The following is a 16,031-nucleotide window of genomic DNA, read 5'->3' on the forward strand; positions in this document are numbered from 1 at the left end:
AACACGAAAATTAAAACTTTTGGCTCAAAATTAATCAATGTTGATCTGGGTATTCGACGAAATTTTAAATGGCATTTTTTAATTGCAACTATTCCAACACCCATTATAGGTGCTGATTTTTTAGAGAATTTTGGCCTCTTAGTTGATTTAAAACGTCGAAAACTTATTGACAGTGTAACTAAGTTAGAAATACAGGGTATGTTTGCCCAACCTAAACCTATTAGTTCAATTAAACTCATCTCCGGAGAATCGGAGTATCATAAAATGTTAAAAGAATTCCCAGATTTAACTAAATTGTCATTAAAACTAAAAGATTCTAACCATAGTACTGTGCATTATATAGAAACCACCGGACCGCCCGTTCATTGTAAGCCTAGGCGATTAAACCCTAGATTATACGAATCCGTTAAAAAAGAATTCCAATTCATGATGGAGCAGGGAATTTGTCGACCATCCAAGTCACCGTGGTCTTCTCCGCTCCACGTGGTTCCGAAAAGTTCCGGTAGTATTCGTGTTGTAGGAGATTATCGCAGATTAAATGCGTGTACAACTCCGGATCGTTACCCAATCCCGCACATACAGGACTTTTCAAACTCTCTCTATGGTGCAAAAATTTTTTCAAAACTCGATATTGTGAGAGCATATTTTCATATACCAGTGCACCCGGAACATGTACAGAAAACCGCGGTATGTACACCATTTGGCCTTTTTGAGTTTCCCTATCTGAACTTCGGTCTTTGTGGAGCAGCTCAAACGTTCCAAAGATTTATGAATGAAATTCTTGGTGATTTTTCCTTTTGCTACGTTTATCTCGACGATATTTTAATTTTCAGTGAAACTGAAGAAAAGCATAGAAAACACGTACGTTTGGTTTTTGATCGTTTGAACAAGTATGGATTAACTATACAAACTTCCAAATGTGTTTTCGGTGTACCTGAAATTTCATTTTTAGGACACCTCATTTCTCAAGATGGTACAAAACCATTACCCGACAAAATCAAACCAATTTTAAATTATCCCCAACCTCAAACCGTTAATGAACTCCAAAGATTTCTAGGAATTTTAAATTTTTTCCGTAGATTTTTACCGAATATAGCACAAAATCAAATACACTTGACGGCGTATTTAAAAGGAGCCAAAAAGAAAGACAAAACGAAACTTGAATGGACAGATCAAGCTAATAATGATTTTAAACAGTGTAAGGAATTAATTGCAAACGCTGTGCTGTTGTCGCACCCTAAACCGAATGCCAAATTAATTTTACACGTGGATGCGTCGGATTTCGCAATAGGAGGGGCTTTAGCGCAAATAGTTAACAATGATGCACAACCACTTGCTTTTTTCTCTCGAAAACTTTCCCCAGCTGAAAAGATTTATAGCGCATACGATAGAGAATTATTGGCAGCTTATGCGGCAATCAAACATTTCAGACATATGCTTGAAGCGCGAGAATTTTCTCTTTTCACAGATCATAAGCCTCTAACTTTTGCATTCCGAAAGCGCTTTGATAATTGCTCCCCGCGACAAGCGAGACAATTAGATTACATATCTCAGTTTACGACCGATATTCATCATATAAAAGGATCAGATAATGTTTTGGCAGACGCACTCTCGAGAATCGAAGCAATATCTATGCCCAACACAATCGACTATAACGAAATTGCACAGGCACAAACAACCGACGAAGAACTAAATGATTTATTGACAAATTCCGACGTCTTAAAATTTAAAGCAATAACCTTACCTGATTGTAGTAAATCAATTTATTGTGATTTATCAACTGGCACAGCTCGGCCATACATTCCTGAAATATTTCGTAAAAAAGTTTTCACTACTTTGCATAATTTATCCCATCCTGGGATTCGCGCTTCCTCAAAATTGATGCGATCTAGATTTGTTTGGCCATCCATACGTAAAGATTGTGCAGAATGGGCTAGACAATGTGTCCCATGCCAAAGATCAAAAGTAACTCGCCACACAAAATCTGCAGTAAGTAATTTTTTAGACCAGTCACAAAGATTCGAGCATGTACACCTGGATCTTGTGGGTCCTCTTCCACCATCCAACGGGAATTACTATTGTTTAACTATGATCGACAGATTTACTCGGTGGCCAGAGGCTGTCCCTATTCCTGACATAACTGCACACACAGTTGCAAAGACCTTTTTTACTCATTGGATTTCCAGGTTTGGCTGTCCTGTCCGTGTTACTACTGACCAAGGCAGGCAGTTCGAAAGCTCACTTTTCGTGGCCCTGTCACAACTCCTAGGCATCAAACGCATCAGAACTTCTCCGTATCATCCTCAGGGAAATGGCTTAATCGAGGAGTTTCATCGTCCACTAAAGGCAGCCCTGAAGGCCTATAATACCGAGCAGTGGTCTTCAGCTCTACCTACATTGCTACTAGGTTTCCGTGCAGTCTTTAAAGAGGATCTAGGAGCCACAACTGCCGAATTGGTCTATGGAAGACCTCTCAGACTACCAGGCGAACTCTTCGTTCCTTCACCGACCAGTGCTTCCCAAAATCAACTTATCCTGGACTTGCAATCCCACTTCGAAAATGTGAGACCAGCTCCGATGTCTCGTCATGGACACAGAACAATTTTTGTTCACCCACATTTGAAGGACTGCTCACATGTATTTGTCAGACACGACGCTGTTAGAAAGCCACTCCAAGCTCCGTACGATGGTCCGTATAGAGTTCTGCAAAGAAGTGACAAACTTTTCGACATTGAACTTAAGGGGAAAAAGTATACCATTTCCATAGACAGGCTTAAACCAGCTTTCCTGCCCAAAGAGACTAATCAACATACTTATCCTTCTCCAGTCGAGTCGATTGAATCAACCGTTCCTGCAAAAAACTCAGAGACAGTGAAACCGATTGATCCAGCCAATACAACTCGTACCGGTAGAACAATTCGTAGACCTCAACGGTATGTCCATTTTTAACCGTTACACTGCGGAGGGAGTATGCAGCGGCTGCTGCGTTTGAGCCAATTTCAAGCTAAACGCCGAAATGTGGCAAACTTACGTCGCCAGTTGGCGATAAGGACAATCACGATTGCAGACCTAACTGCACCTGTTTTTCTTCTCAGTTCGGTCTGTGACGACGCCTGTGTATATTACTGGGACAACCTGTCCGCCACGATGTTTAATCTGGAATTAACTAACTTGTAACCTTAATTGTTATCCTTTTATTAAATTTATTATTATTTAATTATGGCTGGCATTCTGTTAATTGTTTCTATTCTTCAATCAACTTAATTATTCATTATATGTTTTTATTTTAGGAGTCGCGTTAACTTCCACGTGTCTCCTCAGTCTTCGTTAAACTGTTCTACGATAAAGTGCTCGACTTCGGGTGCAGGTCACCGGGCTACCGAAGCGGGGGGGGGGGGGCATCCCCTCTACAAAGGATCAAACCTCAAGGGATGTTTCCCAGACCGTTGCCAATAGCCTATTGTGCAGCACTAGTGCGACGTAACTGATCATCATCAGACTATTATTAAATAAAAAATAATAAATATTTACTAAAAGTTATTTCTTGCTTGGAATTATCTTTAGATAACAGAATTTTATAATCGTGCGCAAAACTTTTTCAATTCCCTTAAAAAGCTCTCGATCTGTAGTGAAATACAAAAAAATAAAATTAACATTTGGGGATCCAAACTTTGGATAGCTCACCCGACCCAACTATTGGGACCATATTCCCCAGATTCCAGCTACCTCCTATATTACGGGGGTTAGAAAATCGAATCTGTTGAACAAAAGTTATGTTTATTCAGAGAAAGTATGTTTTTGCGTCTGATTGCGTAACTTAAAATAAAATATAGTGCACTAATTAATTTGCATATTTGATGTCACACCCTCGAATTATTAAGATGGAGTCCTAGAACGTGAAGATCCGATGATTAAATCAAAAGTTATTCAGGGTGGTACTTTTTTTGGTTCACTGTACGTAAATGTTACCAATTTACGACATTTCACTGAGGAAATATGACTAGGGGGAAAATATTCATGCTGTCTACTCCTGTCCCCCATGTCCACAGTAGCCTCCTTTTCCTCTAAATATAATGCTAATCATAAAATACCAATTTCTACTTCAATTTGGAGAATAGCTAGTAAATTGGAAAACAAGTAGTTTCTTTTTCTAAAATTCTCAATTCTACTTTACTTTATTGTAGCGAATGTCAAATTTTCAGAAGGGGTGGCGCACATTATCTTCCATTTCAATTAAATTTCAGAGGAAAATAAAGTTTTCGATTTGGAAAATAGCTTTAAAGTCGAAAATAAGAGTTAAATATAAATTTTACTTGACTTTATTCCTGTGAATGTCTGAATTTCAGAAGGGGCGAAGTATATTCTTCGCCCCCTCACTTTAATTTAAGGGAAAATAGATTTTGGAAAATAGATTCAAAGTTTTTTTTTTTAAAGAAAAAAAAGTTACTAGACTTTATTATTTCAAATGTCTAAATTTCAGAAGATACAAAACACATTTTAGCCCCCCTTACTTCATCTCAGAAGAAAATAAAGTTTCCTGTCCCCTTACTATAATTTAAGAGGAAAATTAAGTTTTTTATTTGGAAAATACCGTCGAAGTTATGAAACAAAACAATTTTCTTCTTCTAAAATTTCCTACTTTACTTGATTTTATTCTATTAACGTTAATGTCTAAATTTCAGAAGATGAGAAGCAAATTCCCCACCCCCCTCACTTTTATTTCAGAAGAAAATAAAGTTTTCTATTTGGAAAATAGATTATTTTATTTTGAAATTTAATTTTTTTTAGATAGCACACCAAACTGGGCCAATTCTTACAGTTGCAATTATCTTTTGAGAATGCTGAGCCTCTATGATTCCCTAAGCAATGTATGTGTGCAAGATTACCTTTAATAGTGGAGAAGTGATGTGGTTTAGTGATGAACTATGATGCACAATGGCTCAGTGGGTCTTTAGTGCAGGAACTTTTTAGATTTTTATGTCAAATATTTCTTTCTATTGCCCTTCCTAAGCTGCATCTTTTGATTTTCACAAAACACCTTTCTGAATGTCGAATTCTTTGGAATCTGATAAGTGTTTGAAAAGATAATGAAAGAAAAGTATAATGGTGAGTATATTACCTTATATTTATATAGTTTTTATTTACATATCAATTTATTATCAAAAAATAAATAAATAACTTACCAAAGCTTGGTAATGCATCATGTATTTTAAATAAATTGGTGATTATATTATGCTAAATATAATTTTAAAGTAACCACACAATTAACAATTGATTGCATATTTTCAGTAAAGTGTCATCATTTACTTGATTTCGTAGTTGTTTATTTTTGTTTCTTCAATTCCAAGAATCCTTTTAGCTTCTTATCTTTCGAAATCCTAAGTAAGATTACTTATTTAAAATCTTTGCTGTAATTGAAAATTGGAAAGTAAAACAAGGATGAAAATGGAAAGTGTAGTGGACTGCAACCTAGCACGTCCTCATAATTTTAAAAAATTGCTGTATATTTGGTTCATAATTTTACAAATATGTCTGTATAATTTATAAGCCTCCATTTATTAGTAAATATAATACAAATTTGATTGCCTTATTAAAAGCAAGAGGTAAGAACAAATATTTCATATGCAATTGTAGAGATAATAATTTAGACTATTTAAGTAAAAAACTTCAGAATAATTATTCACGCTAAATGCTAGTATTTATTATGTGTTATTGCTTTTTGGTGGTCATATTTTTTAGAATTTAATTGATAACAACTGAAGTCTCTAAGTATTCTAGTATACCATTTTTTTATATGATCTGATGGAATATGTAAAAATAGATTCATTTTTAAACTGTGCAAAATACACTATTGAATGCAAATGTGGAGACAAATTATGATTATTACATAATTTAATTAAATTATGATATAATTATTCCCAGGAGCTTCAGTAGTTAATCGTTTTCTTCTATTGCATCGTAACTGAATCTTAGTTAGGGAAAGTAATTGTGTTCTCGTAAAGTAAGTTGGAAAGTAAATGGATATTTCTCGAACTAATAATCGAATATTATTTTTATTTCATCGAAGTTCATGTTCATTTTTGTAAAGCGCAACTCCTTGTACAAAGCGCAACGTAAAGTTGTACACCCAAAACAGCGGAAGCGGCATTTGTAATTTTTTAATATGGAGTAGTAGTATGTAGCAGTACTTTATTTACAAGAGTAGCAAGATAGGTTATCGGGGATGATCTTGTTAGCATCCCTATTAAGGATGATCAGCAACATTCCATACAATAGTGATTCTCTGCAGCCTCCTCTTTGGTAGCCTAACCAAAGAATATTCTTCTTATATATTTTTTGGCCTAACGACCTGCATGCGTAATTATACACTTTCTGCAAGTTGAACGAAGTGGTAATGGTCACCCACCCGCTGACTGACCGCGGTCAATGATGTTTGACATCGGTGTATTACTGGGATGGGAACCGTGTCTAAGATCAGTCCAATGTGGGACTTATATTATAAAAAGAAATATATTAAGTGTAATATATACTATTTCAATCCCTGCAAATCGGAATACAGAATACTTTTTTGAATATAATAAGCGGTGTGTGAAAAAAGTGAAGATCGTGAAACTAGGTAAAAGAATAATTTAGTTCTGCTCCAACAGATTCAACTGATAACTGGATGAATTAGCAACCGGAAGATGAAGTAAGTTGCCATTCACGACCATAAACTTGATTCTTTGTTTTCGGAAGTATTGAGGAAATGTTATTTTTTTTAATCCGATTATCATTACGTATTTAAAAAGAGAGAATAAGTGAAAACATGCCGCACTAGTCATTTCTCTAGCTCAGAAAATTTTCGTCAAGGTATGATTAAATATTTCTTCTCCTGTTATTCTATGAAATTGATTGGAATTTTTTGTACTATTGTACCATTTAATAAGTAAACAAAAATTTTCAGCAATACATATAAAGATTTTACAAATAAGTATTTTGGTGTAACTGAAGATATATCTTAATAATTATAAAAATTTTTAATTAATTTATAGTTACATTAATTTGTGCTTTAATTTGTAATAAAGTAACTTTAATTTGTGCTTTCAGATTTTGAAATTAGAATTAAAAACACTTAAAAATTTGTAATTTTAATATTGCATTTTGTAAGTAAATTTACATTTTGGAATTGGAAGGAAAGTTTTTAATTTTTTGAAGATAAAAGTAAAACATATTCCAAAAGTCGTTATGTTATCTTTTCCAGTTTTTGAGAGGCATTGTTTGATTATGGAAAAAAAAATTCGAAAGGAGGAAAAAACGAAACTATTTTTAAAATTTTATTTCACGCTGTAGGTTTTTTTTAAAAATTATTTCAAAGAGAGCTAATAGTATTATATATTTTAAATAATAAAACTAATTACCAATTTTTCAAACTGTTTGTCTCGTCAGCTCTTTTAATTTTTTATAGTCCAACGAAATTTTTACTGAAGCTTTTTTCTCCATTTTTTACTGATGCTTTTTTTCTCCCATTCCTTATTCTTAAATATTTGTACATGATTGCTAAGTTTTTTAATGAAGGGAAATGATTTTCCATTTTTTTCCTAAAATGCCACTAAAAGTAATTTTATTAACGCTAACGTAAAACTTATATTAAAATAGCTTAATCAATGAATATTAATAATTTCCAAACTAAATTAAAAGCCAATTGGAGATATCTATGAAATGAGATGCTTTCTTTTGTCCTATTGGTTTGAACGTTGACATCCATGTATCAATTATACATTTTTAAAAATAAAGCTAAATTGACTAATTAAATTAAGAATTAATTAATTAGCAGCTGATACAACGGTATTCTTAGTCTTAAATTATAATTTGCTTGCCAACGTGAACATATGAAAACTTAAAAGTTCATTGAGTTATTTATTCTTTGTGTATCAATTATAAATTTTGTAATAAATGAACCAGAAAAGTAAGTTTTTTAGGAGTTTTTTTTAAAATTATAATTGAATTTCTTTTTGCTTAGATTAAAAAAATTTTTATTCAAAATTTATGAAAATTTTACTCAAAATTTTTTGTGGTTACTAATTTATTTATATATATTTTTTTAAAACTGTGATTGCAGCAGTCATTAAAAATTTTATAAATTGAACTTTAAACTGAATCCTAATTTAAAACATTGTTGAAATTTTTCAGTAAATGGTAAATTGAATTAATTCAAAAATCGTGTTAAACAAAATATTCTAAAAAAAATAAGGAGGAAGGTCAATTCTTTTTTGAATATCAATTCTTTTAAAAAAAATTATTGATCTGTATTTTTACTGTTACTTACATTTTTATCTTTACGTGAACATTTTGCAATTTTTACTTAACTAAATTATAATGAAGTGCTTCTCTAAATATAATTAATTATCTTCAAACTAATATTATCAATATAAATATATATATATATATATATATATATATATATATATATATATATATATATATATATATATATATATATATATATATATATATATATATATATATATATATATATATATATATATATATATATATATATATATATATATATATATATATATATATATATATATATATATATATATATATATATATATATATATATATATATTTTATTTTTATTTATTTTTTATTGAAACATTCAACGGATTTTAGAGCAATATTTAGTTAATAGAATTTTCGAAATATCATTATAAGAATATTTTTGACTGCACTAATTTTTCTTATTCACTCAATTTTTCAGTCACTTCATTTCTCATTGAAATATTTTAAACTGTTTAACTATTAGGGGGACCGGAAATTAATGTCGTTTCAGTGCATTTGATATTTGTTACCAAGATTTTATTTTTAATCAATAATGTATTCAAAATGAATCGAAATAGACCGAAAAAAATAAATTGGTTTTTATTTTTAATATATGACTAACGAATATTTAATGCACCGAAACGACATTACTTTCCGATCCCCCTAATATTTATTCTATGATAAATGCTCTATTAATGTTTTGAAACATCCTTGTTATGATTAATGTTAAATAAATAATACAATACTTTTTTTTATCGTGACATGTTTTGAAAGATTGGCTAAAGCTTATTAGTTCAATTATATACAGCTACTGCTCAAGTAAAAATTTTCAGGGGTTTGTATAGATGGCTTGTGAAGGAGAACAGAAAGTTGTAAACCACCGGAATAAACTTATTACATATATGGATCGGTTACACCATGTATGTCTTAATTTGCGAAAATTTTATCTGACAACTACAGGTTTATTTTTTTCTTTAATGTATGTATTTTTTATTGGCAGCCTGACATTTAAATGATAAAAATATTGCTCTTAAATGCTTGAAATGGCAAATAACGTTTGATGCGTGCCTTTCTTTCAAATTACTTGTATTAAATTATTCCTATTTACTTGTATAAAATAAAGGTACATTTCACCTCGTATCTAAAGCTTTGATTATTAAGAGAAAAACGTTTTGCCACAAATTTATACTTACTTTATTGCTGAAGCCTCACTTCTATGCGGTCAGTGACATACTGTTTAAATCCCCAGATCGATTCTTTTTTCCTCTTCGAAGAGAGATACAGTTTATAATTGGATCATCCATCCCTCTTGATTTCCTGCATTAACATGAATAAGTCTGTTTTTTTTTTTGTTTTTTTCACTGACAAATTACTTAATAAAATTACTTTTCGCTCAATTATAATACGTTTTGAAGAATTACCCGAAGTATGGGTTAATTATAGCTTTCTAAAGAAATAAATAGTGCTCACTATTGAATAAATTAAGTCAGAAGTAACTTAATGTGACACATCATGTTCATTCAGAGTTTAAATATGTTTATACTTATAAAATGAGGTAATAATAAAAAATGTTTGTGTTTGCGTAAAAAATTATAAAGAAATTTTTTTTTCAGAGAATTTCCCCCCCCCCCCTCCTTTTCTAGAACTTCTGACTGTATACCACTTTTTTTTCCTTCACGATACCTCGTTTATTTATAGGGTGTTCCACCCTCACAACCCTTAATATATATACTCTTGGGCTTTACTTCACTGTTCGCTAACACCTTATTCTTATATGGTTCACTGATGCAGATTGATATGATTATTAATTAAATTATTTTATGTCTTGGTAGATTTTTTTTTTCATGCCGCCTAATTCAGTTTACCAAAAACTGTTTACAATGGAATTACAATACCAAAAAACACATTTAAAAGCAAAAATGCGTAAATTCTGAAAGAAATGGGCTACTTTGCACTGGTTACTTTGTGTTGATGAATTAATTTTTAAATAAAGTTTATGTGCTTAATATGTTTGAAAGCATTAAATGGACCTATCAATTAATTAAAAATAAGAATAATTTTCTATTGCCGAAAAGCCGAATTTCCCTGCTATAAATAGCTTTATTATTAAAAAGTGGTCATTTAGGGACAACTAGTGCAAGATAAATAATGGTCAAAAATGTTTTTTTTTCTCCAATACTCATAAATATAGGGAAATTCTCTTTAGTATATCTGTTTTCTTATCCCAAAAAGCTAATATTATTTATTTATTTTGTTCCTGCATTAGAGCAAAAATACTAAATATTCCATATGGGAAATCTACCTCCCACGACGAAAACTGAAATTTGCACAATAACCATCAAAAAAACTATGTTTCTGGTCCAAAAACGAGACAAGTTCAACCTATGAGGCTAACCAGCATCAGTTGCCCTTAAGAACTCCAGAAAAAAAAACACATTGTCACACCATTTAGAGTGACAATGTGTTTTTATCAATTTATTTTTGGCTTTATCATCATTCTTTTATTCAATTAATGCACGATTTTATGATTACTTACGGCATGATAATCATTTCTTTGATAGACAATTTACAATTTCATATTCGTTAACACATAGATTCACAAGTCACTCTTTTATCTACATTATAGATATACAATGGCATATACCAAGAAGATCGCATGTATTTTCATATGCATTGTGTTAGTGTCAGCAACCCTAATCGATGGATTCCATCATTCTTCTGGAGGCAGCGGCATTCTTGGTGGTTTATTGGGAGGAGGTGGAGGTCATGATAAACATGGTTCCGGCTTAGGAGCCATACTTGCTCTGACTCTCATAAGGGGACTTCTCTCTAATGAACAAAAACACCATCACGTGCACCATCATGCTGGACATCACGGACATCATCATGCTGGACATCACGGACATCATCATGGCTTTGCACTTGCAGCAGAACATACACCCGAGCTTTTGGGATATGAAGAAATTGGTCATGGATTTGAACTGCACTGATATACAGATTTCTGTATAAAAATGTTAAAATTGTAAAATTGTATTATAAAACTTCACGTTGTATTATACACATTTCATTGTATGAATAAATAAAATGTTGTTGTTTCTATATCGATTTTTTTTAATTTTTTTTATTTAAGTGTTTGAGTTTCTTGAATAACAATTTTTTATTTTATTTATATGCGAATCAAATAACATTTTTGCAAGCATATAACTCGAAACTGCACTTCATAAATTTGAAAATAAGTACATTTAAAATTTTTGATTTTTAATGTACTTTTTATAATTTGATTTGAATTTGATTTTATAATATTTTTGCTGAATATTATCCTTTTAAATTTAGTCTATTACACAAATCAAACAATAGGATTTTAACTAACATTTTTATTATGTAATTTTCAATCTTTGATTGCTGAATGCTAAATCGCTTTAAATTTTTGCTCGAACTGATTAAAAGGTCTGTGAAAAAAGACGCGTTAATAGCTAAAATACATCAGTAATTTTATCTATTAACCGAAAAAAAATTGATGAAAATGGAGATGAAAAACACGAAATTGAATTGTCTTATAGAAATTCAACTGGTTTTATTGTAAATTTTTTTTTTACAGCATGATTAAAATTTTAATTTTATGTTTGGCAGACAGAAGTTTGAACATTATAAACGCAAAGTAAAGTTTAAAAATGCATAAAATGTTTTTCAAAATAAAGTCAAATTTTAGCTCAAAAACAACAAATTTTTCATGTCAACTAACAACAAATTGTAATGCATAAATTTCAAAAAAGAATTTTTTTTTGTTCATTAATGTGATTATCTTTGTTTTTTTAAATAAACCCTTAAAATTCGAAAAGACAGTGAAGTAGACATAAATATATTGTTTAATATTGAATATTTAAATAAAATTTTTAAATATTCTTAATAAAAGCTTGACAAAAATAAGAAATTCACACTTAGACCTTAGCTTTTAATTCAAAACATCGCTGACATTATTTAAAATTTCAAATAATTCTATAATAACCTTTTTTTTTTTTTTTTTGTAATGCATGTTAGCGTAAAGAAAGTTTTTTTCAAAATCAACGTTCTTCAGAAAATGCATTTAAAATGCAGGAAAATTTTAACAAAAATAAATAAATAAGCAATGATTCGAAAACTAATTTTTGAAAATGAATTTTATTTGTCTTATTACAATTTATTCAAATAAAAGAAATGTTAAAGTACTCAAAGCATATCAAAATAATTTTAGCTTCGTTTTTGAGAATTTGGTTTCGTCAGTCAGCTTACGAAAAAACAATTCGAAAATGTTGTTGTTCGAAAATATTAAAGTATCCCACTGGGTGAAAATCGCAATTCGGCGTACCTCGAATTGTCGATTTTCAAAATTCTAATGGTGTCTGACTTCTAATGGTTCATCTAAATCATGAAATTTTTCTATACAAGTTGGAGAAAAACAATTCGGCAGAAAAGTCAATAACCAAATACATATTTTTTTTCAAGCATATTTATTTTGATATACTAACTAAACATGTAAAATCCATTAACAAAATGCATCATTCTTCCATTGTTTTTATTCCTCGATAAGTTAAGTTATCATATGTTATTATACAATATTTATAATTTTTAGTCCTGCTTGATTTGATCATTATAGAACAGATCATATTTACAAGAAATTTTATAAATTTCATAATATTAAGGGTACACATGATATTAAGGGAACACATAATATTTAGGATACACATAATTTTAAGGGTACGCATAATATTTTAAATTTGTCAAAAGATCAGCATAAAAACTTGATAGCTGATTTCAGGAAGTAAAGAAAAGGGGGAATATAGAAACACCGGTTTTTCACCGCTTAGTTATAGGGATATTAATTTATATCCGTGATGGCATGAGAAGATATTTTAATAAGGTTGGGCCAGGCTAACTATTTTCAAAACTTAGAATATGGTTTAAACCTATAATATGCAATATTTTTCATATGTAGAATATCTTTGTAATTGTCCATTTTCACGCATACATATTTTCAATGTTGTTAAAGACGGAAGTAATTGGAACCTAATCACCAGGGATTGCTAACCAAAATTTAAAGAGTAAGAACCCTTATGGAAAAATTGAGCTATTTTTGAGGTATAAATAAGGTGTTTTTCAAAGGTATAAATGAAGTTGTTATTTAAGTACCGCGTTAAGTTGAAAAGGGTGTAAAAATGATTACCTCAAAAATATCTGCAGAGGTATATATCTATGAACTTGAGGTGTTTCATCTTACATTTGTGGGGAAGTAGATATTTACTACTTTAAGGTGTTTTATTTTCATCTTTAAGTTATTACTTATTAACTTTAAGTATCTTTTTTTACACCCTTGGAAGTATTTATTCAACAATCTAAGGTGCTTCATTTAACACTTTAGGTTATTCTAGATCTACCTCAAATGTATTTTTTGACAATTGTAAAGGTAAGTTTTTACTAACCTGAGATGTTTTATGTTATTATTATTATTATATATTATAACATAATATGTTATAATATATAATATATGTAATAATATTATTATATATTATAATATAACATGTATATATTTTTATGTTTGTACGGATATTTTTTTTTATCAACTTAAGGTGTGTCATTTTACACAAGTTATTATCAACCTCAAGTTTATTTTTCAATCGTTGGATAGGTACTTTTTTTTGTGAGCGTGAGGTGTTCTATAGATATTATACAGTTGTTAAGGCATTTATTTATCTACCTATAGTGTGCCATTTTTCACTTCCGGTTATTATAAATCAATTTCAAGTGTATTTTTTGACACTTAGAAAGGTTATTTTTTATTAACGTGAAATGTTCCATGTTCTACCTTTCTTTTGTTCTTCACTCTGAAATTTTTTTAAATTACTTTTTATAAAAGTAAAAAAGTAGTGTTTTGTGCTATTCTTTTCTCACAAGCATTTAAAAAAAATTCGCATGTCAATTAGTTTTAAATGCATTGTTATTTTACATGTTTTAACTCATTAACAACAATATAAATTTTACTTATACATACAGATATCTAAGCAAACGTTCAGCATACAGTTGTAGTAGAATCCAAAAGCAAAATTGCTATTTTAAAATAGTTCAATTTTCAATGATTTATTTATAAGAGATATTATAATCATTTTATTCAATTAATCAGCATTCATTCTGCTACGTTAAAACACATACATTTAAGCAAAATAAGAAAATAGTTTTTTTTTGTAATAAATAGCAAACAATAAAATATACTGTGCAACGATTCACCAGTAACGTTACCATAAAAAGCCTCGAGAAATATTTCGATTTTTCTTTCTTTCTTAGAAATAGACTTCATAACAACTACTAAGTATGACCAACTTCTGTGTTAAACAGGCTTTAATCGTCCTTTATAAATTTTTATTGTTATTACAAAAACAAAATCTTTATTTTGCTTATATTTCCTTCAACTTATTATAATGAATAAAATTCAAATTTTACGAGATTTCCTGAATTGATAAATTCTAAAACGAAATATAGACAATTTTACTTTCATATACTTCAAAGAGGATTATATATATTTATAAATTTATCACTTGAATGTTAAAAACAATTTTTGTTCCTAATAAAGCAGTGGAAGTTTTTAAAAACAAACAAACTATAAACATTTTTAATCTGCCTCTTGACACACATTTAACGTAACTATTAAAAAACAGCTATAAATAATCTATAATCAAAGATCTAGTCGATTCTCATAAAATAGTTTAAAAGTATTCAACTATTCTCAAATAAAATTTCAGTAACACGAATTTTTGCATTTCAATGTCTATTATAGTGCTTCGATTGAGAAAAATATTATTCCTTTTAATTGTTTCGAAATGAACAAATGATTGATAACTATATATCATAAAGATAACTATTTTTTTACTTTTAATAACAAACTCTTATCATAGTTTTGTTGAATTTTCATCGCACGTTATTGGAACCACACATTATAGATTCATTTATAAACTTTTATAAGTAGTCTAATTCACTGTCTAATAACATAATATGTAAACAATTGAACATTAATTTAAACTTACTTGCAGAATTATCTCCTGTGTTACAATTTTTAATAATTAAGTATAAAGGTTAAGAAATTTGCATAGGATGATGAGACACATTTGGTATATTTATTAATTTAATTGAAATTCAAGTTTTCTTTCTGACTAAATTTTTTTACATTGGAAAGCAAGGAAAATATATAATATTGCAGCTAAGACTATAAACGTACAAGACATATAAGCCTATAAACGTACTCTAAATATCAGACCAATTTCAAAGTTAATTAATCAATTTCAGTTATAATGAAATAATAAACACAGCAAAGGAAACAGAAATTTTTATTGATATATTTCAAAATATCTAATAATTAGAAAAATTTAAGATAATTTTCTTAAGCTCATATCTCCTCATTTCCTGTTTGCAAAGTTAAAGTGAAAAAATCATCAATAATAAATCAACGCACATGCATTGGCGCGATTATTTTAATTTCTGTTTTAATAAATTCCCAATAAACGCGATAACTTTCCGAATTCTTGCAAAATAAGTGACATTCAACAGCCAATCAAAACGTTGAAATCTAATCACCCGGATGTTATCATGTTCTTGTTGCCATTCCGAAGTAGACTTCACTTTGGTGTTCTACTGCAAACCTTGTCTTTACAATTCGTCCACAACGGAACCGGTTTTATTACATATTCAATGATCTTAGAACG

At 29.7% G+C, this 16,031-nt stretch overlaps 1 protein-coding gene across 2 annotated transcripts; it reads left to right on the forward strand.

Moving 5' to 3' along the window:
- The first annotated feature begins 4,469 nt into the window (after window positions 1-4,469).
- On the forward strand, window positions 4,470-11,364 carry LOC107437905 (uncharacterized). 2 transcript variants are annotated; one of them, XM_087157371.1, is made up of 2 exons: window positions 4,470-5,106; window positions 10,931-11,364. In XM_087157371.1, the coding sequence occupies exon 2, from the start codon at window positions 10,938-10,940 to the stop codon at window positions 11,292-11,294; it is 357 nt and encodes a 118-aa protein (XP_087013497.1). In that variant the 5' UTR covers window positions 4,470-5,106; window positions 10,931-10,937; the 3' UTR covers window positions 11,295-11,364. The 2 variants fall into 2 exon arrangements, with proteins under 2 accessions (XP_087013497.1, XP_087013498.1); XM_087157372.1 differs by lacking the exon at window positions 4,470-5,106 and adding an exon at window positions 6,585-6,849.
- The last annotated feature ends 4,667 nt before the right edge of the window (window positions 11,365-16,031 follow it).

Source organism: Parasteatoda tepidariorum, chromosome 2, assembly GCF_982258835.1.
Source record: "Parasteatoda tepidariorum strain Cologne lab strain chromosome 2, Ptep-v5.0, whole genome shotgun sequence".
Taxonomy (NCBI): domain Eukaryota; kingdom Metazoa; phylum Arthropoda; class Arachnida; order Araneae; family Theridiidae; genus Parasteatoda; species Parasteatoda tepidariorum.

Bases quoted from the DNA above. Each gene is read 5' to 3' on its own strand.
- LOC107437905 (XM_087157371.1), top strand. From the start codon at position 10,938: ATGGCATATACCAAGAAGATCGCATGTATTTTCATATGCATTGTGTTA.